Here is a 21,443-nt window from a genome sequence, read left to right on the forward strand (position 1 = left end):
CTTATCTCTTCGTCTGTGTTCATGGCTTCTACTGCTTCTGAGCTTCTGAAATACAGTGATTGACTTGACTCACTGCTACACCATTAGTATCGAGATCAAGTCGTCGTCATTCCCCAGTCAAGCTCAGCAGTCCAGTCCAGTCAGTTCCATAAAAGTGAATTGCTCCAACTCGGCAGTCGCCCTGACCCTGTATCTCCTCTGGCCTATCAAACTCGCAGCAGATTGACAGAGTGGGAAAAGGTATCAGATACATCCCATACACTAGACTTGACCGGGATGGCTTGGGCGACCAGGGTCCCTTGGTAGTAAGGCAAGGTAAGGTAAGGTAGTGCTAGTGGCCCGGCGCCGCCCAAATTCCACAGTCCACACCTCACCCACCTCACTAAGGTCCATGCCTAGGTCTTGCTCTGGTGCTGCTGCCATCTTGGAACCCCCAACTCGAGGCGCTTGCGACCTTTTTCACCAAAACAACACCAAAACCGTTGACCATCACCGCCCTAGGTCGATCGGTGAACTCGACTCTTTCTTCCTTCTCTCCTCTCCTCTCCTCCCGCTGGGCTTCAACTCTCACGGCGTTTGTCGTTTGTTTGCTTGACGACCGTCGCAAACACCCACTTCAGCGATCCTTCTTTTTCTTATTCGACTTTACTTGGTTACTTTGCATTTTCTAGACGCTTCACATCACCATCCTCGAATACCGCGAGTCGATCCGCTCCGCTCCGCCAGTCTCGACGATAAATCCTTGACTGAATCACGCCTCGCCTGGCAGTCTTCCACCGCCTGTTACGCCCTGTGCGAAAGATAAATTTCTTTAATACTTGAGAGTAATTCCGCCGTCGCCAACTACCGAAACGTTTCGTTCGCGACGTCACAAATTCGACCCGGCTTTGGCACTGAATGCACGGCGACGCTAGACGAAAATCCGATACTCGAACAGATTTTCGACACGCGTAACATATTTCATTTTTGGCCAATTTCAAGGGTGAACAACTGCCTTGTTGCACAAACGACCGCCTTTTTATGGATCGCCTTGTGTTCTCGTAGGCTCCTTTGACGCAACCTCCGCCTCGTTCGTCAACCACTGTCCAAACGGACCCCCCGCCAATAACTTTGCACCGCCTTGCCCGACATACTTTTGTATCTTTTTTGATCCCGTGATCTACCTCAACTTTTACCTTCGCTACCTCACCTTGGCCAACTTACTTCTCAAACGACGAAATTACCAGTCGAGATACCTACTACTTGCTAGCCTGGGTCTTGTTCCCTCAACTTGAAAGCGGCCATGGCGGCCAATATGCAGCACATGGCTGGGGCCGGGCAGATGATGCAGCAGCCGATGCGCAAGCCGACCCCCAATCAGCTGCAGCAGATAGTGTACCAAAATCTTGTCCAACATACACAGCCATTCACTGGCATTTGTTGGCAAGCCAATGTTGCCATCAGTGATCGCATGGGTAAGACCATGAACTTGTATGGCCCTACTTAAACCCTGCTCACGAACCTTACTGACTTATCAAAGGATAACCAACATTTCTCTGGCCATGAACGGAGGAGACTACATGAAGGGGGCTGAATGGGGCTGCAACTTTGAGCGTGAAGCATTTCACAAATCTGCTACAAAGGTACGCACATTTAACTTTCTCTTCTCCGAACCCTAAACTTCTTCCTCCAGACAGGTTACTCACAACCATCCCAGGAAATATACGACCAGGAGATGGGCAGTAAGATCATGGAATTCTTTAAGAGACGCCAGGCCAATGAACCCACACTCCAGAACAGTATCAATGTCAGCGCTCAAGCGCAGGCACAAGCACAAGCCCAAGCGATGATGAACATGCAGATGGGACGCGGTATGGGCCAAGGCCCACAGCAAGGCTTCCAGTCTATGCAGCACCCGATGCAAGGTGGCCAGATGAACCAAGCACAACAACAGTTACCGATGAATGCCGGAATGAACATGGGCATGCCGAACCAAGCTGGCCGTGGGATGGGCCCCGGCCAGCAGATGGTAGGTATGGCTGGAGGTCAGAACCGACCTCAACCAACTTCATTCCCTTCGGACATGGCACGGCTTTCGCAACAAGACAGGCTCAAGGTTAGCGAGCTTGCACAAAAGATGTTTAACACTGCCTCGGAGCAGCAGAAACAAAACACCCGAGTGCAACTTTCTCAAAGGATATCCCCCACGCAGATGAACGAACTCACTGCCTCGGGCAAGGATCCTTTGATGTGGTTTTATCAGAACCAGGCCTTCCAAGTTCTTAAAGCGAACATGGCCCGAATTCAACAGGGCCAGCAGCCGCAAGGGATGGGACAGAATCCCAACAATAATCAAGCTCCCATGATGCAACAGCAGGCAAGTCAGCAAGGACTTCGCCAGCAGCAGGGTCAGATGCCTCAACAAGGACAGCAGCAGCATGGTATGATGAATGGCAACCAGGGCAACAACGACTATAACTCTTTTGCACCCAACATGGATAGCATCGAGAAACAGCAGATGAATGGTTTGATGGCTCAGCAAGCCGGTCAGATGGTAGTACCTGCCAGCGCCGGACCGAATCGAAATGCGACGCCCCAACCGCCGATGGGCCAGAACGCACCCAACCAGCAAGGTCCTAATCAAGGCCAGCGACCGCCGCAACAACAGCAGCAGAACATGAATCTTCAGCAAATGAAGATGTCGAACCAAGTCTCGCAGCAGTCACAGGCACAGCTGCAGGCACAGCAGATGAAGCAGATGCAAAACCAGGCCGGCATGGCTGCCAACATGCAGCCTTCCCAAAGTCCTGCAATGAACACTCTCAACACACCTGTTTCTCGGCCTGGCAACATGAACCAGGGTGCTGGACAGGGCGGTGTTCAGTTCGGGGACCAGCGGTTCAACCAAGGAGCACAACGGCCTAACAACCAGACTTTCCAGAACATGCTGGCAAGTCTACCGCAAGAGCAACGGCAGATTGTGAGCGGTCTGACTCCGGATAAGTTGAATGAGGTGATGCAGCGTTGGCAGTCAAAGCGCAATGAGCAAATGGGCCTAAATAATGGTGGACAACTTCCTCCAGGGCAAATGGGGAACCGACCTCCAAGCCAAATGAGCCAGATGAACCCTAACGGCGCTGGACAAATGTCAGTCAACATGCAGCAGCAGCAAAATGGAATGCCTATGAATGGCAACCCGCAGCAAATTCAGATGCCTCGGATGGCCGCGAACCAGCAGCTGGCTATGATGGACTCTATGGATTTACCTCCTCAAGTCCTCAGTCAGCTCCAGAATCAGATCCCCCCAGAGGTCAAGAAATGGGCACAGCTCAAGATGTGGCTTCAGCAAAACAACATTGCTCAGCAACTACGGACGCAACTGGTAACCGTTCAGCAAAGGCAGTTCCAAATAGCCCTTCAGCGACGCGCTATGCAACAACAGCAACCGGGCCAGCCAGGACAGCAGCTTTCACCTCAACAGCAAGGTCAACCGCAGCAGCCAGGACAAAACAATGTCAACCCTGGCATGCAAGCGCCAGGTGGGCCTGGACCCAACCCTCTCCAAGCAGGACGACCACAGATGCCTGTCAACATACCAGCACACATCCTGCAGGTTTCTCCGCACGAAATAGCCACACTTCGGAATAGACCTCAGTTCGCTCAAGCGTCTGAAGAACAATTACGCAATGCGATTCTCCAGATGAAGAGGAGTTCCTGGGCGAGCCAGCAGGCACAGCAAATGCGAAATCAACAAGCCCAGGCTCAGATGGTGCAAGCTCGTAATGGTCAAGGCCAGCAAGGTATGCAGACACAGATGGGTGTTCCCCCAACACAAATGCAGCTTCAACAACCACCCCAGCCAAACCAAGCACCGCAGGCCCAGAACATTTCAGGAGCCAACAACATGGGACCGAATAATACTGCTCAACAAGCGGCCCAGAAACAACCAAGCGTGACTCCAGAGCAAGCACGAAATGCTCGCCCGCAGCCTGCCAACAACCGAGCACAGCCTCCAAACCCATCGCCAGCATCCGCCCCGAAGAATCTCAAACGCCCGAGCAGCGACGATGCCATCGATGTACCCGAAACCGCAAAGGCAGCGCCCGCGAGACCAGCGCCACAGTCCAACCAGCCACAGCAGGCACAAGGCCCAAGAATGTTGACTCCTCAGCAAATTGCACAGCTCACACCAGAGCAGCGAGCCAAATACGAAGCGATGATGAGGGCACAGATGAACAAGGCAGGCCAGATCCCTCCTCAAGGTGGAAGCGAGATACTGTCGCGTCTTAAGTTACTCGGACAAGAGGAGCAACGACAATCTGTGAAAGAGAACGATCCTGAAATTCCGATGTCACAGCAGGAATACCAGGAGACAGCTGAGAAGCTCAAGAAAATTGTGGTTGATATGAGCAAGATCGGCCGTGGTTTGAGCAGATGGTATGGTCTCACGCGTGATGACCAAAGAGCAAAGATGTTCTTCCGAACTGTAAGTCTACGTCCAGCTGTATCATGGATGGCATGCACTAACTGAGAACAGCGATGGAGGATTCTCAAGCAGTTCTCTGATGGCGAGAAGATGTCCGTGCCTAAAAACGTGTTCACGATGCGAGCCGTGGAAATCGATCAGGCTCGAAATATGCTGGAGAGCATGGCGAAGGATCTCGCGGCGAGCGTGTATGCTAGAGGCCTAAATCCTGCTAACAGACAAACCACACCCCAAAACCAGAATGCTCAGGCTGCTCAACAACAACAACCATTCTCTCAACAGCAGCAGTCTCAGCCCCAACCTGACCAGCCAACGCAACCTCCAGGAGGACAAGCAGCTCCCGCCAACGCCGAAAGCGGTCGTCGTAACTCTCAAGCTCAGAATACTACTCCCAAGGGAGGCAACAAGGGTTCGCGGGCCCCAGAAGCTCCTACAAGCGCTCGGCCCCCCTTCCAGTTGCCTCCTCATGGCAACCCAACTTATGTCCAACCGTCAAAGGAGCTCAACCTGCAGCTACCCACAGGACGCAAGAAGCAAAAGACTGGACAGACTCCCCAGGGCGCTACCCCTTCGCCTAAAATTAGCAAGAAAGGATCCCCTGAGCTTCGAAGGACGTCCGAAACACAGTTGCCACCTAAGCCAGTCTTTCTTTGCAAGGAACCCGAGTGCGAGTTTTCAACCACTGGTTACAGCACTGAGCAAGCTCTTCAACAGCATGTCTACGAGGAGCACACGAAGCCTCGAGAAGATCCTCTCAAGTTTGCCCAGGAGAACCTGGCCTTGGCCCTTGGACTCGAGCCCGATGGCACTATCAAGCGGGAACCAGGTACTGAAGCTGCTGCAATGAGCTTGACCAACTCCAAGCAAGGCCAGACACCTGTCACTATGGCGGCAACACCTGTGTCTATTACAGATGCCGGCATGAAGCGATCAGCCAGCAGCATGGGTAAACCTCAAGACAAGGCCGGCCTCAAAGCTGGTACAACCCCCAAGATGACGGATATCAAGCCGGTTGAATCGACAGCAGTTGATCCTTGGGCCAACGCGACTATCGACACTGAGATGCTGGTGAGCAACCTTGGAGTTGAGCGCGGGTACGGATTTTACGATAACCCCTACTATGACCTCAACGCTCTTAGCTACTTGACACCCAGAGACACACCTGACTCGGTCAAGGATAATGGCAGCAGCGAGCCTAATAGCGATCTTCCAGAAGGTGCAGCCATCGACATGAATGCGGATTGGCATAACATGGATACAGATCTGCTTCTGAACATGACCAACACTTTGGACGCAAGCGGCGTAATGGGTATTGACCCTTCAGCGTTATTCGACCCGCCATCGTTGCAAGAACCGGACTGGGAAGATGTGAAGATGGACTTTTCGAAACCTTTCCAATTCGACACTAGCCAACATTACTATATGGCAACCTCATAATAATCGCAGCCGTTGAACGGTTTTATACTACAGACGAATTGATTACCTAGCCACCACAAATCGGCCGGTAATTAGGGCTTTGAGGTCCGGGAGATATACCCCACACATGAGGTTTTGTTTCTGTTTTGTCACCACGACCCGTGGTAGTTTTTGTTAATTGCATTTTGTTATTGGATAACACTTTAGGGATGCGGATCGAAGCCAGGTGACGGCAGTAAAAGGTGGACGCGGCTGGAAGCATCATGGAGGGCGCTTTGTTCTGGACCTAGGACGAAAGGCAGGGTGTGATTTGGCTTTGGCAGAGGATACACAGGAGTTCGACTGGTAGGAGGCTTTGTTTGTTAATGCATGATGCTTTGATTTATGATGTTATTCGAAGCGCGTTGTGGTTGTTTTAGTGTTTCTAGTTGAAGCTATCAGATGCTTCTTTTTTTGCAAAGTCGGAATTAGTGGCTAGGGCTTATGAGATTCATAGACATGGACTCTGAGCAAATGATACCCAGCATTTTGCTACTTGGCAGTTCTCGTATGAGTGAGTGAGTGAGTGAGTGAGTGAGTGAGTGTTATATGAGCATATATTCGCCTGTGTTATGTTGGTCAAGATTGACTTAAGGTCCGGCCAACAACACCCGTTCCTGCATCCGGGCCGCACCGGGAATCATGCCCCACAAGGCACGCGCCTCCCGTGTCCGGAGGCACAAGCGCTAGGCCGTCTTTGGCATAGAGCGATGGACCCTCCGACACGGCACGCGAATCTGCAGTGTTGACGGCTGGGGAAGATTATGTAAGTGACGCTAGACCGCTTCGGGAAGTAAGTAAATATGGGCGAGGTTGGCCGAGATTTGAGACAAGGATATAAAGCGCGACCGTGTCGGGCGTAAGAGGCTGGTTTGGGGTTACAGACGTGACGGCGGGTGAGGTCAATTAAACGATGGGCATCCATATAATGCTACACCTTCTGGGGTTTGTTTCTGCTAGTGGGGGATGATATATGAATGAGTGTCAGTAGGTTGAGGGAGAAAGAGAGACATTGATGTCGATAATTGAATATCAAGAATTGAAGAACAATAGTATGTTTCAAAGTGTTGATCTCCTTGCATAATATTTACTGTTGTCGTGTTTCGTTGACTAGGAACGACGCCATCTAGACCAAACTATCCCATCCCATCCCATTCATTTTCCGTTTTCCGTTTTCTCCAATCCAAAAAAGCCACCCCACCTTATCTTATCGTCCGCGTCCCTTTAACAAAACCACCACTTTACTTGGCTTTACCTTACCATTTCCCATCTCAACGTCCTCCCATTAACACGCATTGACACGCGACTAAATCACACAAACTTGAGGCTCTATCCTGCTCATACTTTCGTTTCTCCCTCTCTCGTGTATACATAAGCAGTGCTTTAGCTTGCAATGGAGCAATCAGCTACATCATCCTCTACATCATCACCTACGAAGCGACGCGCCCTCGCTCCCTTGGATTCTAACGCGCTTGCTGCACCAAAGAACTTGTTCAAGCCTGCATTGGGTCACAGTCCTGTAAAGATGGCTATCGAGGGGCGCAAGAGGTTGCTCGATATCGAAGGTAGCGCGCCTGCTGCTAAGAAGGCGTGTCTGGGACGTGATGAGGTATGCTATATTACTTATAAGATATCATGATGGGATATGAACATATATCTAACATTGATTGTGTAGGACGCGTCTGAGAGGAGTGCCAGTCCTGATGTTAGCTCTGTCTTCGACACGTCTGCCAACGATAATTCATGGGCCACTGCTGCAACCGAACATGATACAGCTGCAGTTCCTACAACAGTACAACCTACACAGCAGACTGCAACACTTACACGCCAACAAATAAGACAAGTCAGTTTTTACACCCTCTCCACTTACATATATATGCTAATATCCTACAGAGAGCAGAAACACTTCGTCTCCGTCTGTCCCTCGCAAACTACAAAGTCCGCACAGGCCAAACGACCGTGCCCCTCTCCGAACTACAACAACGACCGTTACCCCGCGAGTCACCACGCGTCGTCCGCGTACAAAGCCCCGAGTCCACCAGCGAGTCCAAGCCAGAGGAAGAGTCAGAGACAAGATCGCGAAGAGACTCGATAGATTCACAGCAGACGGAGATCATGGAGGAGGAAGACGAGGAGCAAAGTTGATGAGATGTCAGGGTATATAAAAAAGGGAAAGATATGATGGTGTTGGGGAGTTCTTGATGGCTTTCTTACTTTTTATGAGCGGGGCATGGCGGGCATGTGAAGCGAGATATGTACGATGGAAAGGCATTTGCTTGGGAAAGCATTATTTGATTTGACGATCATGGGCGGTAATGAGACATAAGTGTGTTCTCATCTGGATAAGATTCATCAGAGATATCCCAAGGCGTTATAGAGGAGTTACATTGTACGAACTGAGGTTGCAATGTCTGGATATGGTCTTTCACAAGGACAAATCCCAAGCCCAGTTTCAATGATAAAGTGACATTGCTCATTCATCTATCAAGCTATATACAAGTGAGACTACGTCCAACCCATGGCTGTGATGTTGCCCAGTATTCAATCATTCATTCATCCACTGCTCGCTTCTACACCCAACTCCAATGACACCCGACGTCATATGATGATGCTCCACTTCTAATGCTTAATCGATGAGAATCTTGGGCTCAAGGGATCCATAGTTTTCAAAGAATCCCTTAAACAGCTTGATGCCGTAGGCGACATCGGCAGTACCTCCCGTCTCACGAATGCTGTGCATGCTGAGCTGTGGGTTTCCGAGATCCAGAGTCCTCATGCCAAGGGCGGCAGCGAGACCGGGTCCGATGGTGCTGCCGCAGGGCGAATCGTTGCGGACGACAAAGAGCTGAAGAGGAACGCCAGCTGCACGAGCACACTCCTGAAGGAGCACTATTCCTGGGGAGTTGGTAGCGTAGCGCTGGTTGGCGTTGATCTTGATAACAGTTCCGCCGTTCATGGCTGGCTGATGCGAAGACTCGTATTTGCCAGCATAGTTGGGATGCACAGAGTGGGCCATATCAGCAGATACGAGGAAAGATCGTGATAGAGTCTGCTCGTATGCTGTAGCCTCCTCGTTATCGTGGTGGACAGCCTCATAGCTACCTTCACTGGCAGTGTCCTTTCCAGGAAGAACAGACAGACGGCGGATGACCGATGGCAACAGGTTGGAGTTGGCACCCTGTGCTGAGGTCGAGCCAATCTCTTCGTGATCAAAGCAAACGATCAATCGAATAGTGCTATCTTCCTCGAGCGAGGACTCATCCTTGACGGACTCGATAAGACCCTCCACTGAGCAGTATGTCATGCCAAGGTTATCGAGACGAGGAGAAAAGATAAACTCGTCGCTAAGGCCACCAATGCATGACTTTTGAGTATCGTAGAGAATCAGCTCAAAGTCTACAATCGCAGAGACCTCGACTCCTGCCTCAGCTGCAATAACGTCAAGGACCTGAGGGTGGTGTCTCTCAGTGATGACCTTGAGTGGCCTAAACTCCTCATCTTCCTCATTGTCATCCTTCTTCTCCTCGGGCTTCTCATCCTTTGTTCCCTTGTTCAGCTCAGCTGCAACAAGTCCTGCAATGGGGAAAAGCTCGGTCTCCTTGTTGGGGTCGAAGTTGCTCTGTCGGTGGAGGTGAATGGCGAGGGTTGGAATTCTGACCAAAGGTTTGTCAACCTTGACGAGCTTTGAAACAAAGTTGTCGCCCTCCTTGACCAGGACACGGCCGGCAATGCTCAAGTCACGGTCGAACCACGAGGTCCAGATACCACCGCCATATGTCTCAACGCCAATCTGGAGGTAACCGACGTTGCTCTTCTTGGACACGGGCTTCAGTCGGAGGCAGGGAGAGTCGGTATGGGCTCCAATGATGGCGACAGGGTTTCCAGGGCGCCACTTTCGACCGATAGTGAAGGCTACGATAGTCGAAGCATTGCGGGTGAGGTAGTATTTGCCGCCAGGTCGGAGGGTGGAAGCCCAAGAGTCGCGCTCACGGATCAGCTTGAAACCGGCCTTTTCGAAGCGAGCCGAGGCAGACTGAACGGCATGATAAGCTGTAGAGTGTTAGCAGGTACTAATATTGTAGTGACATTGGGGTAACAGACGAGTTGGCGACTCATTGACAAACTCAATAAAGTCGAGAGCTTCTTGAGGAGGTGCCATGATGGAAGATGAAGTCGAGAATGAAGCTGCGAATAGACGCGGGGTAGTATCAATTGAGGTTCTGATGGACGATGCTCGACGTGAAGAGATGCGAAAGAGAGCGAGCATCTGTTGACGAGATGGTGAAGCGGTCGAGAAAGCGGTGACTAATTAAGGCAAAGTTAAATAAGTAGAGAGATCAACGATGGACGTCCTTTTAGTGAGTGAGTGAGTGAGTGGTCATGTGGTGTTTGCTTTGGTTGGTCGTCATCTGCATTCAATCTGCACCTGATGCCGTTAGTAGTGGGGCTTATCTTATCATCCATAGCATGAGCTTCCTATTGCGGAACCAAGTGAGTGAATGAGGCACGAAGATGTTAATTATCATTATCATGATACTCAAACTTGGTGTTCTTGCTAAAAGTGTATAAGAAAATATGCAAGTCTGCACAGCCTGATATGTAAGTAACTGTAGCTCACCATCATTGGTCAATCTCAAATGCAGGCTGCGCTGTGTGTCCAACATGTTCCAATACCATTCGCTATCCCGGCTCGTGGCATCCAAGCCAATTGGTTGACATTTCACCAGAAGTTGCACTTTCAGACAACCAATCAAGATATATCATCAAGAAGGAATGAGAAGTAGAGCTGCACTTATTCACATCCCGGGTGGCGAATTGATGGAAAACACAGGTCTGTTAAAAGGGTTTCTATTCCTAAATGTCCAATCATATGGCATATACCATCCATCTATCCCATTCCGAAATCGTTCAATAACTCATCTAAAGCTCGATGGCAAGTCCTCATATCGCCAGAGCTACAAGGTATCCAATATTCCTATTCTATCAAGCCCAAACACAAGCAAAAGGGAATCAAAATCAAAAGTGACATCCACATCGCTATCCGCTGAACAAAAGAAAACATCTTCGACAATCATAGACCAGACACCCTAGCTTTTGGAAAACAAGAGTGGCTGAATGCTTAGTTGTTGCTTTCAGAGCCGGAAACAACACCCTTCTCAACCTGAGAGACAGAAGTGGTGACTTGAGGCTTGTTGAAGACAAGGCCGGGGTGACCGAAGCAGAGGGCAACAGCAGCAAGAACGATGACAATGCCCTCAAGGATGATAAAAGGGGTCTCGTGCTTGATCAGATCACCATCATAACCCTCACGGAGCTCAGCAACACGGTAGATGCATCGAGTGAGGACAAGGATGATGGCACTAGAGAGACCAGCAAAGAAGGCAGTCTCACGCCAGCCGAAGGCCTTGGCATGACCAGATCGCCAGTATCGAATCATGTAGTCAGAGAAGGCAGCGATGAAGACGACAAGGACGACAACCTGGAGGACAAGACCGGCCATAGAGACATCAACACCAACATTGCTATCAGACTCTGTAGACATGGCACCGCCAGCAGCCTGGAGGATGAGGCAGACGATATCGAAGGGGATAAAGATCCAGTAGAACAATGCGGGTCTAAAGCGAGAGAGCTCGGGGCCGAAGAAGTTGATTGTCTTGGAGAGGGTGACATAGATGGATGCGGTATAGAAGACGGGAGCGATCGTGAGGCAGACTAAGACAGAATGTTAGATTGTGGTTATAAAGTTGGATGAGAAGGATAGAGACTTACCAATTTGGATCATGAAAGCGTTGAAGGAGAAGGGGTTGTACCACATCATGATACGGCCGACATAGCCAACAATCTCAGAGACACAGCCAAGAAGCATGCCAGTCATGAAACCCCAACTCTTCCATCGGAAGCCAAGATATGCGTGGACAAGACCAATGAGACTGAAGAGAACGACGAAGACAATGTTGGCAGCAAGAGATGGTCGGTAGCTGTAGATACTCCACTCAACGGGGCAAGTATCCAAGTTGCAGGGCGAATCGGAGCCGAAGGCATCTTCGGGTCGGATGGTGTAATTGTAAGGCATGTTGTTGGTTGATGTGTGTTGTTTTGTAAGTCGATATAAGCGTGTAAGTCGTGATGGTAAAGGAGAATCGAGTGGTGTATTTGTATTTGTTCTCGACCGTATAAAAGTAAGCTTATTTATGTGTTGCTAATAGGCTTTGTTTGTGGATTACAGCAGATGAGATTGTAGGAATGTAGATGCTGAGGTGTGTGTGAATGATGGTGAGAAAAGGATGTTGTTGGAGGGGAGGATGGGCCATTGATATAGACATGATGAGAGCTGCAGAAACATGCAGATTGATATGTGAGAATGGCTATGATGACAGCGATAAAGTCGGACTCGGACTCTCAAACTGCAGCAGACACGGAGTAGCAATGAATGCAGTGCATTTGCTAGTCTGACACTAAAACACAAGGAGGCTCATCTGCTAAGCAAGCATATCTTAGTGGGCAGCGGGTATGTAGGCTTTGCTGTCGCTCTCGCTCTTTTTAGCGCGAAGAGCACCCGATGCGAATGTCGATCATTGAGACCAATAAGACGAAGGATCATGGGCATCTTTAGTGGATGGGATACCTAGCATAGCATCAGCCTCGAAAACGGGGCAGTGTCAGCATTAACAAAGCCGCATGTAGATCCACGCTCTGGATGGTATTGCCGGTACCTTGGGCGTCTATCAAGGTCTGTAAGAATATACGAACTGTATATTGGCTTACACAAAAATACTCAAGATCTCTAGGACTTGGAGAAAAATGAATTAATATGTCCTCATTCAGCATCTTTTTGTGACAATGTCCTCTGACGCTTACAGCTGAAACAGCATCAAAAACAAATAATAATTCCCTACAAGGATCAAATCCAAAGGAATGATTCAACGGGGTAGATCAGCCTATCACATCACAGCCCCAAAGATAAAGATAGCGCGGGAGAACCACGCACGCTAAAAAGTCAAAGTGCGAGAAGCGAGTCCGAGTGAGATTGATCACCATGATCCGACCAATCATCAATCTCGGCTACGGGAATGAGCGCTGCGTAGGACTCGAACCCGTTGAGTTGAAGTTAATGATGCGTCATTCAGCCCTTTTTCGTTCGAATCGCTTTCTCTTTTAGTTTTGCTCATGGAGGCCTGGAGAGAATATCCTTGACTTTACAGCCTGACTTGCGTCACATTTTTTTAAACAATACAATTTTAGGATAATGACGAATGGGACTAATGTCAATTTACCTTTAGGCATATTTTTCTTTATATCCTGTAAGATTTGCGTAATTGACCAGGCTCAACACTCGAGACTCACTCTCCTGCTTCTGCTGACATTTGATGTGTGCCTTGTGTACGAAGCTCACGTCGCATATTCAGCTCAAGAAACTCTGCATTGTAATTTACTGTAAATTAGTCCTCGAAATAATACCTTGTCTCTACAAGATATTTATCTGCAGTGCAGTGCAGGTTGAAACAGTTATCTAAACGCCAGCCCATCATCATCCACAATCCACCAAGCTATTATCTTACCACCCACTCAAGCAATTTAAACCTCGCTGACTTCAACACGTGTACGCGTAATGATTCGTACTTCAGCCCAATCTCCTCAAAACAATGCATACAATCACAAAGATTTATCGTAAGATGTCTTCTCTCTCCGCATTCTTACGTGGTGCGGGCCACGCGGTTTGAACTGGTCAGATTCTTGAACACGAAGCTTAAGAATCTGACGAGGCTTGGTTTATTGGTAGGGGAACCGTCTACTAGTGAAGTTTTTTTCATTTATTAGTTCCAGGCTGTTTGGTTGTATGACTGTATTCCGTACGGAGTAAGATGCATGTCACTTGGTCCGACTCCGTGTCCGCACCGGTGGGCTGGCCGTTTTATAGCTCCGATCCGACTGTGAACAGAGCCTCACACTTCCGTCTCAACGTTGTTTACATAATCATACTCTTCAATGAACGTTATCATCTCTTGTCCCGCAGTCAACACCCTGGGAGCCTTGTCACTCCCAAGTTCACAGAAAACAGTCTTCTCCAATGGCAGTCGGTCAAACTCCACCGCAACTAAAGACAGCTCTGCTACCACATTCCCGCCGCCGTGCTGAGAGTCTGATGTGCATATCTCATGTATACAACATTCATCTACTTCATGGTACCATTGGGGAGTTTATAAATGGTAAAACAGTCTTCGCAGCTTCAATCCCCAACCCACATACTAGCAGTAGCTCTACAAATATTAAGAAAGCTTCAAATGATGGCAAATCGGCATCTAAGCTTTAAACTTAGGTACCAATACGACCCTCGATGGGATCCTCCAACAGGCAGTTCCGCCCTCCAACTGCCATCGGGTCTCTCCAAGTACCACGCTGCCATTTCTCCTAACGAGGCATTATCAGGGGAACATTGCTAATACAACACCCCAGATCCAATGCAAGATAAGTAGAAACACAAAAAGTCTATGTAATATCTCCAACTCAATTGGCCGTGGCTGATGTTCGGCCCGATCTCGCACAACGTTCTCGTAACTCAAGCCTTTCCCCGCGAAAATATCCCCTAACCACCAAATACCGCCACGAAGACTATCAGATACCGCCAATCTCAGGGCTAAGACAGATCTCACAAACTGCAGTATCCAAATGTGAAATAGATACACAAATTCGAGCCAAAGAATATCCTACCATCTTCCCCCACCGTCTTAAACCCCTTATACTAACATAGCTGGGATAACAGCCCCAACCACGATGAGACACTGTATAAACTCAACTGGTCTGATCCCCAAGAGCGTCCTCGGCCCTACGGCTCTCACCGAGATCTCCAAACCGTGGCGATACGGGCATTGCTTCGCTGGCAGACTCATCGTCAAATCATCTCGGCCCTATAGCTTGGACTCGTGATGGAAACTGAGTTTTCGGCTTTGATATTCGGCCAGTATGATAGCTGAAGAGATTAGAATCTTCTCCGGCCTCGTGATCTCTAATGATAACGCCCAAACACAAAAGGGATATCTACTTTTCCTCTCCTCCACAGGGAGTCTTCAATGGGATTCATGTTGACGCCCGACAACGATGGAGGTTCAACGTTTATGCAAATAATTAAATACAGCCCAGAGTGTAATTATTCATGTCACTGTGCCAAGGTCTTGGCTGAACCCCAGCAGATCTTGAGATGCCTATTCGGGAATCTCGCACCAACCTAATGATCGGTGCACCCCTGCCAAGCAGCATCAAGTGCCGGAGAATACATGATTGGTCACTGGCACCTATTTAAGCTTAAATTTAGATGAGAGCAAAGTCTGTTTACACATGCAACCACAAAACTCAATTATAGCCTATCGTCAGGGGGCAAGAAAACACCGAACCTTGATATAGTATGTCAATAAACTTAGCAAAGAGTCCTCTAAGCTTAGGCTAAATTTACCTAATATTTTCATCGCTTAGGGTCAAGGTCCTGAGAGTTTTTCCCTCCCCTAGCCTATCTCTCTAAGAGGTAACTTGGAGGACAAATCTACTGCGGGGAATGTCTAAGTCACGTTCTGCAATGGAACCAGAGTTTGACAAGTGAGATTTTATCTGCACACTGCCTCCCAGAGTTTCCTCCAAGCCATACGCATACAGAATATCCTATGATGTATACTATCAATGTGAGAAGAGGGAAAAGAGTGCTACCTGTACTCAAATATCCAGAGTGCAAAGATAGCTAGTCATGCTTAGGGAGTGGCCGTTGAGGTGGTGCTGGCTGTCAAGTTCACAAGCCGAGGGCCAGGCCTAGAGTTGTCCGCGCAACCCCAAGCTGTGCCATGTCCACTAGTAGTGGCAATGATAAGACCTTCAATGGAGCCAAATGTACCGCCAATCATGAGGAAGGTGCCAATAATAATGATGAGTATGCTCCAGGCGAATTTTCCTTTCCACCTGAGGCTACGGTTCCGGGATCTCCAGTTGTCGTGCAGCCACATGCATCCGAAGGGCTGGAAGCAAAGGAAGACACCGAAAGATGCACCAATCAACGAAACAAGAGGATCAAACACGGGGATAGCGCTGGCTATGATGTAGGCGAGTATAGTTATGCCGGTAGTGCAGCCAAGCCAAGTACCCCAGTGAACGAGACTGTTGCGGTGGAGGTGATCAGAGCCGCGGAGGACACGGAGGAAGATGTACTTGGCAGGTAACTATGATTGTTGTTAATAATCAAATGACGAGATGCTGGGTTTTGGCAAGACTTACATGAGTGACAATCATGGCACTGACTAAAAGGCCCGGCAGAGCAAATCCGTAGCTGACCTTCTTCATGATTTCACCTGCAGAACCCAGAGCAGGAGAGGCCACGTTAGAGCCGACGAAGCAGTATATAACAACACCAATCACAACGTAGACAGCAGTCATAATACTCTGCGACCAGATGAGCGCTGATGTGTAATGCTCCGGCTGTTGCATCTCGGCTATGATGGGAAAGTAGGCGGGCACCCCGGCGTAGGCGAAGATATGGCTAGAGACTGCTGCCATGGCATCGGCAAATGGAGGGGTGTTGGTGGTCCTGAACGCCGTAGAGTTTCCCGTAAGCGCAGGGCTTCCTCTTCTCTCGACTCCAACAGCGATGGTTACAGAAAAGATGGCGATCATGATGCCGGCAATGCCAACCCATGCAATCCATCCTATCTTGCCCAGGGTTCGGATACTAGCCAGGAGACCCGTGCTGATAGCGGCGATGATGACCCAAGACCAGGTGCAAAGGGCGTGGTCTGATACAGCATTGAGCCCAACCGAGATACCCAGCATGGCTGATGCAGAGATGAAGACCCAGTCTGTATAATATTAGCAGCGTAGCCTTAGTATATCTATGGGGGAGAGAAATGTTTACTCAGCATCAAGATCGCAGCAAAGATTTCGCGGCCAATCCTGCCAAACATGACTCGTCCAGCATCATCTATGGCATAAACTTCTCGGTGTCTGAGCTTGAAAGTACCGACAATGTAACCCGACCAAGATGACATGCCACCGATGGCTACGAGGCAAAAGACGCCGGGGAGGAGGCCGAGGGTATGGAACGTTTTGGGAATAGCGAGGACACCGAGACCGACTTGGGTTTTCGTCATGAGGGCGATGGTACCTATCCACGAAAGCTATTGATGCATACCTACATTAGCGCCACAAATCATGGCAGAGGGGGCTACATACGCCGCGATAGTTGGGGCCTGCTTTGCCTGGGTCAACATGGCCAAAGACCTCATCCTCGATGACCTGGGTATTCCTCCTGGAGGACGACCAATTCGAGTTGCTCGCGGCAAGAGTGATTTTCTTCTTCTCGCTTTTAGAGTTGGAATCGTTTGCTTCTTCGATAACTGCGATTTCGTCTGAGGTCATTCTGAAGTCGGTATACTTGAGTGTATACTTGATAGGGTATACGGATGGATAAGAGTGTTTGAACGAACGTGCCGGAGCAGATGAGATATTGAACAAAGATAAGGTAGAACGATTAAATCAAGGCCCGGGGGGAGTTGTTTCCTTAAATGCCTGATTGATGTGTAGGTAGCTTCTGGCTGCTCTTTATCCTTTACGGATTGACTTTGTGGCAGGTCATACCTTGACTGTGGCATTCGTCAACCACGCTCAAAGGAAGGGTAAGGTACCTACAATACATCGCGACAAGGCCCACAGTAAATGCCAAAGTTGGATCTCACGATGACGAGATGGATTTTGTTGATGCAGTCGCATGATCCAAGACTCCCTATTTGACATTCTTCACTACTACCTCTCTAGAGCTGCATATAGAGTGGTTCCTTTCTGTTTCCATACACTCTAATCCTTTACACAAATCAAGACTAAAGACTTATAAAACGCTCCCTTATCATCAGATTGGCTAAACTTAAGAACATCCATACCCCCGGCCTTATCGCCAACATTGTCTCTAGATTCCTTTCAATCCCGAGTTTAGGTTTCTCTCCTCAAGTTTTCAAGCCCAATCTCTAATAAATACTAGCTTATAATTAACCAAGAGCTATTAACATACTCGTCAAGCTCATTCTGAAAGGGGCGTGCTAGAATGGCTTGGAACTTCTCTCTGAAGTTGTGATATTTGTGGTACGTACTTTTGTTGTGGAGTTAAGTTTCTCCAACTTCTCCAAGAATTCAAAGACATACATTCATCCATCCATTCTTATTATGCGGGGAATTGGTTGCCTCTGTGCTAATTCGGAGACACCCGTCTTACTGTACCTGACGACTTAGAACAAGAAGCTGAACTAAGGTCAGGCACTCACGCAGTCGGTACATGAGGGCGGACACTTGTAAGTGCTGATTGCTGCGAAAGGCCCATATTTAGAAATACAGTTCGATTAGGTGGTTTTCCATCTTACACAAGTACATCAGATAGTATTACACAATATTATCTATGACAACGAGCAAGACGCACAACACTCTGAACGGTCATGTATAATATGGTTAGACTTCTTTATAGCTTCGTATTATTTGCTGCCTTCAGTATACCCTTCTTTCTGTTATAACCGCCTAGAAGCGCTCTCGCCCAATTGTCGTTCTATATCCCCCATCCCCAAGTGACAAGACCCAGCACTGTGGCCTGACAGCTGTCTCGAACACTCTGGTTACCATGGGATAGGGTAAAGGGTTGGTATATCGTTGATTTGTCGGACCGCAGTATTTCTTTCTTATCATATTTTTTTTTCTTCTGACTTGATTAACTGGCACCACTAGCATGCCGTAGATTGTGACATCTTGGTCATAATGTCAAGCAACGGCTCCAGAAGACGCTGGGCTCCGGAACTGAGGATTATCCAGATCAATTTTGCTTGATAAAGCAACCATTGATAAAGGTAAAAGTAATAATAGATTGCATAAGAATACAGGTCTTTGTTATTATAAAATGGTCTCGACGGATATTCAAGAGTTGAGAATACAGGGTAGGTACCAGTTCTTGACTTCTTATGATATGAGAACCCTTACCATGCTAGTAATTCCCACGGTACTGAGATACTAGATAAGATAACTAACAAAGCACCAGCCTTACGATTTATTCAAGTGGCACTAGTATAGTAAAGCCAGAAAGCCCCGAATACTACAGAGTAACATACGGACCAAATGGCTTCACTGTCTTGCTAGTCTGCTCAGTGAACTAATTCTCTAAATATGGAGCTCCGGACGAAAACCGACCCCAGGTACATATTCATTCACTCTCTTGCTCATTTACTCAGTTCGGTTCCAGCTCCGGGTCAGCAGACACCAGCATAGACTCATCTTGTAGCTAGTAAAATGAACTTCCCTTCAAGAATCCATGTCAAGCAAACCATCTGACCCAAATCACATGCTACGCGAAATCTAGACCGAGCGATCTTCCTGTTCGATCGAGATGCATTGAAGACGAGTTCCCTGAAGCGACATTTGGCAATTTGCCTCTTCCCATTTGGATATCGACGCCGTTGCTTCAGATCCCAAGTGGTCAAGGTTGGGAAATTAGATGGGTGGAGCATCTGCATTGGCGAACCCTTCACCCCGGATTTGCCAGGGTCCCAAATCGGGTGGCTTGATATCACTCCTTGGCGCCAACTAGTGGCCGCCCCAATAGCAACGACATTCATACGCATTGAGAATTCATGAGTTGCGAGCAAGTCGAATCACAAAGTTCTCAGAGACCGTGATATAGAGGGATATCATGTCAGAATTAAACAATAGCAAATAAGTTCCAATCGCATATCCCAGACTGCGGATCAGATATATATAAGTACATAGAAGTAAGCCAAAAAAGCAATGTATTCAAAAGTCTACTCGAGTACTATACATTCCAGCGAGACCATTAAACACAAAAGAGTTCATAAGTTGCCATAGCCTGCAGGCTTCAACAGATGCTAGGAGAAAGGGGAATAGTTTTAGACCAGGATGAAAGCAGCGAGACCAGCAACGGCAGCGAAGAAAGCAGAGCCGGCGAAGGTAGCAGCGCCAGCAGTGACGGCAGGAGGAGTAGGAACGCTTAAGGAAAGTCAGTAAATTATTCACAAGTTAGGATATTTGAGTTACTCACGTCTGGTTACCTCCGCCAATGGGGGTGGTGGCAGGAGGAGGAACAGCAGGTCCGGTAGGAGACTCAGGCTGGCCGGGGTTGCTAGGGTTGCCGGGAGCGGTGCCAGTAGCGCAAGGAACCTGGATGGTAGAGTACTCAACGCTGGTGAGGACGGTGGTGTACTCCTTGGTGATGGCAGTCACAGACTGAGAGGGAACGCACTGCTCAGGGTTGCCGGGGTTGCTGGGGACGGGAACAGGAGTGGGGGGAACAACAGGCTTCTCACCACTCTGAGTAGCGGGAGGGTTGGGGTAGACGGGGACGGTGCCGTTACCGGGGTGCTGGGGCTGTCCAGGGACAACGGGCTTGCTAGGCTGAGCAGGCTTAGTCTCAGCAGGAGGAGCGGGAGGCTGCTCAGAGCCGGGCTTGGTCTCAGTGGGAGGGGCAGGAGCAGAAGGCTGCTCGTAGCCGGGCTTGGTCTCAGCGGGAGGAGCGGGGCCGGAAGGCTGCTCGTAACCGGGCGAGCTGGGCTTCTCAGGCTTGCCGGGCTTTCCAGGCTTCTCGCTGCCACCAGTAGGCTCAACGGGGCAGATGGTGGTGGAGACAGCAATGGTCTCGGTGACAACGACTGGAGTACCAGATCGGGCAGGGCAGTCAGGAACCTCGGGAGCGCAAGAGGTGATAGTCCTGATGTTGGTAGAGTAGATGGTAGAGGTAGTCAAGGGAGCCTCAGTGGTCTCAGGAACCTCAGGGACCTCCTCGGTGGTCTCGCTGCCCTGCTCAGCAGAGGTGACCTGGGGAGGGACAGGGTAAACGGTGTTGCTGGTGACAGTAGATCGAGCAGGGCAGTTGGTGACCTCAGGACCGCAAGAGGTGATGGTGACTCGCTTGGTCTCGTAGACCTTGGAGACCTCGGTGGCCATGGCACCAGAGGCCAGGAGAGCGACGGCGGCAGTAGAGTAACGCATCTTGAAGAATTGGTTGGAAGTTGGTAATGAAAGGCTGAAGCTATAAGCTCAAAAATATGTTGATATATCGAAAGTGGTGAAAGAATGGACGACCGAGGTCAAAAGTTTCTGAAACTGGCAGCTTAGAAATGGCTTGTTGGGCTGAAGAAGAAAGAGAAGAAAAGTCGAGTTTGAGGCCGCAGGATGGTCGCATATTAATACCGATGTCCATCCACACAAAGAGCATCAACTCCTATGTACGGAGATTACGTACCAGATCATCCAGGAGGTCAACCATTCTGGGTCCAAGGGGTGTTCCAGTAAAGGCAACAAACATGGGATGAAGTGTGCGGCCCTAGCAGATGGTCCATCAAAGCTGGGGGAAGCTATGTCGCTGCCCCGGTCTTTCAAAGTCGGTCGACCACCCATGGGCGTTTCTGAGGTCCGTGGATCCGAGACCCATATCATCCTTGAACGATGGCTGTTGGATCACCATTGAATCTGGGTCACGGACAGTGGTCCATCACTGGGAGCACGG

General features: G+C 49.2%; 6 protein-coding genes across 6 annotated transcripts; 2 read left to right on the forward strand and 4 right to left on the reverse strand.

Annotated features, from left to right (window-relative positions):
* Window positions 1–1,294: 1,294 nt before the first annotated feature.
* Window positions 1,295–5,902, forward strand: FTJAE_2684 (gall11 coactivator; the record flags this gene model as incomplete). The annotated part of the gene is made up of 4 exons (XM_037348902.1): window positions 1,295–1,470; window positions 1,520–1,622; window positions 1,673–4,465; window positions 4,517–5,902. The coding sequence occupies 4 exons, from the start codon at window positions 1,295–1,297 to the stop codon at window positions 5,900–5,902; spliced, it is 4,458 nt and encodes a 1,485-aa protein (XP_037210169.1).
* Window positions 5,903–7,313: 1,411 nt separating this feature from the next.
* On the forward strand, window positions 7,314–8,065 carry FTJAE_2685 (whi5 like domain protein; the record flags this gene model as incomplete). The annotated part of the gene is made up of 3 exons (XM_037348903.1): window positions 7,314–7,529; window positions 7,596–7,763; window positions 7,814–8,065. The coding sequence occupies 3 exons, from the start codon at window positions 7,314–7,316 to the stop codon at window positions 8,063–8,065; spliced, it is 636 nt and encodes a 211-aa protein (XP_037210170.1).
* A 481-nt stretch (window positions 8,066–8,546) lies between these two features.
* FTJAE_2686 (aspartyl aminopeptidase) lies at window positions 8,547–10,079 on the reverse strand (the record flags this gene model as incomplete). The annotated part of the gene is made up of 2 exons (XM_037348904.1): window positions 8,547–9,970; window positions 10,022–10,079. 2 exons carry the CDS (start codon window positions 10,077–10,079, stop codon window positions 8,547–8,549), a joined length of 1,482 nt encoding a protein of 493 aa, XP_037210171.1.
* A 960-nt stretch (window positions 10,080–11,039) lies between these two features.
* On the reverse strand, window positions 11,040–11,993 carry FTJAE_2687 (RTA1 like family; the record flags this gene model as incomplete). Its single annotated transcript, XM_037348905.1, has 2 exons — window positions 11,040–11,632; window positions 11,690–11,993. The coding sequence occupies 2 exons, from the start codon at window positions 11,991–11,993 to the stop codon at window positions 11,040–11,042; spliced, it is 897 nt and encodes a 298-aa protein (XP_037210172.1).
* A 3,664-nt stretch (window positions 11,994–15,657) lies between these two features.
* On the reverse strand, window positions 15,658–17,311 carry FTJAE_2688 (neutral amino acid permease; the record flags this gene model as incomplete). The annotated part of the gene is made up of 4 exons (XM_037348906.1): window positions 15,658–16,119; window positions 16,175–16,752; window positions 16,809–17,070; window positions 17,126–17,311. The coding sequence occupies 4 exons, from the start codon at window positions 17,309–17,311 to the stop codon at window positions 15,658–15,660; spliced, it is 1,488 nt and encodes a 495-aa protein (XP_037210173.1).
* Window positions 17,312–19,827: 2,516 nt separating this feature from the next.
* On the reverse strand, window positions 19,828–20,926 carry FTJAE_2689 (gpi anchored serine-rich protein; the record flags this gene model as incomplete). The annotated part of the gene is made up of 2 exons (XM_037348907.1): window positions 19,828–19,927; window positions 19,980–20,926. The coding sequence occupies 2 exons, from the start codon at window positions 20,924–20,926 to the stop codon at window positions 19,828–19,830; spliced, it is 1,047 nt and encodes a 348-aa protein (XP_037210174.1).
* Window positions 20,927–21,443: the final 517 nt, after the last annotated feature.

Source organism: Fusarium tjaetaba (genome assembly GCF_013396195.1).
Source record: "Fusarium tjaetaba strain NRRL 66243 chromosome Unknown NRRL66243_c0000056, whole genome shotgun sequence".
In the NCBI taxonomy this organism is placed as follows: Eukaryota; Fungi; Ascomycota; class Sordariomycetes; order Hypocreales; family Nectriaceae; genus Fusarium; species Fusarium tjaetaba.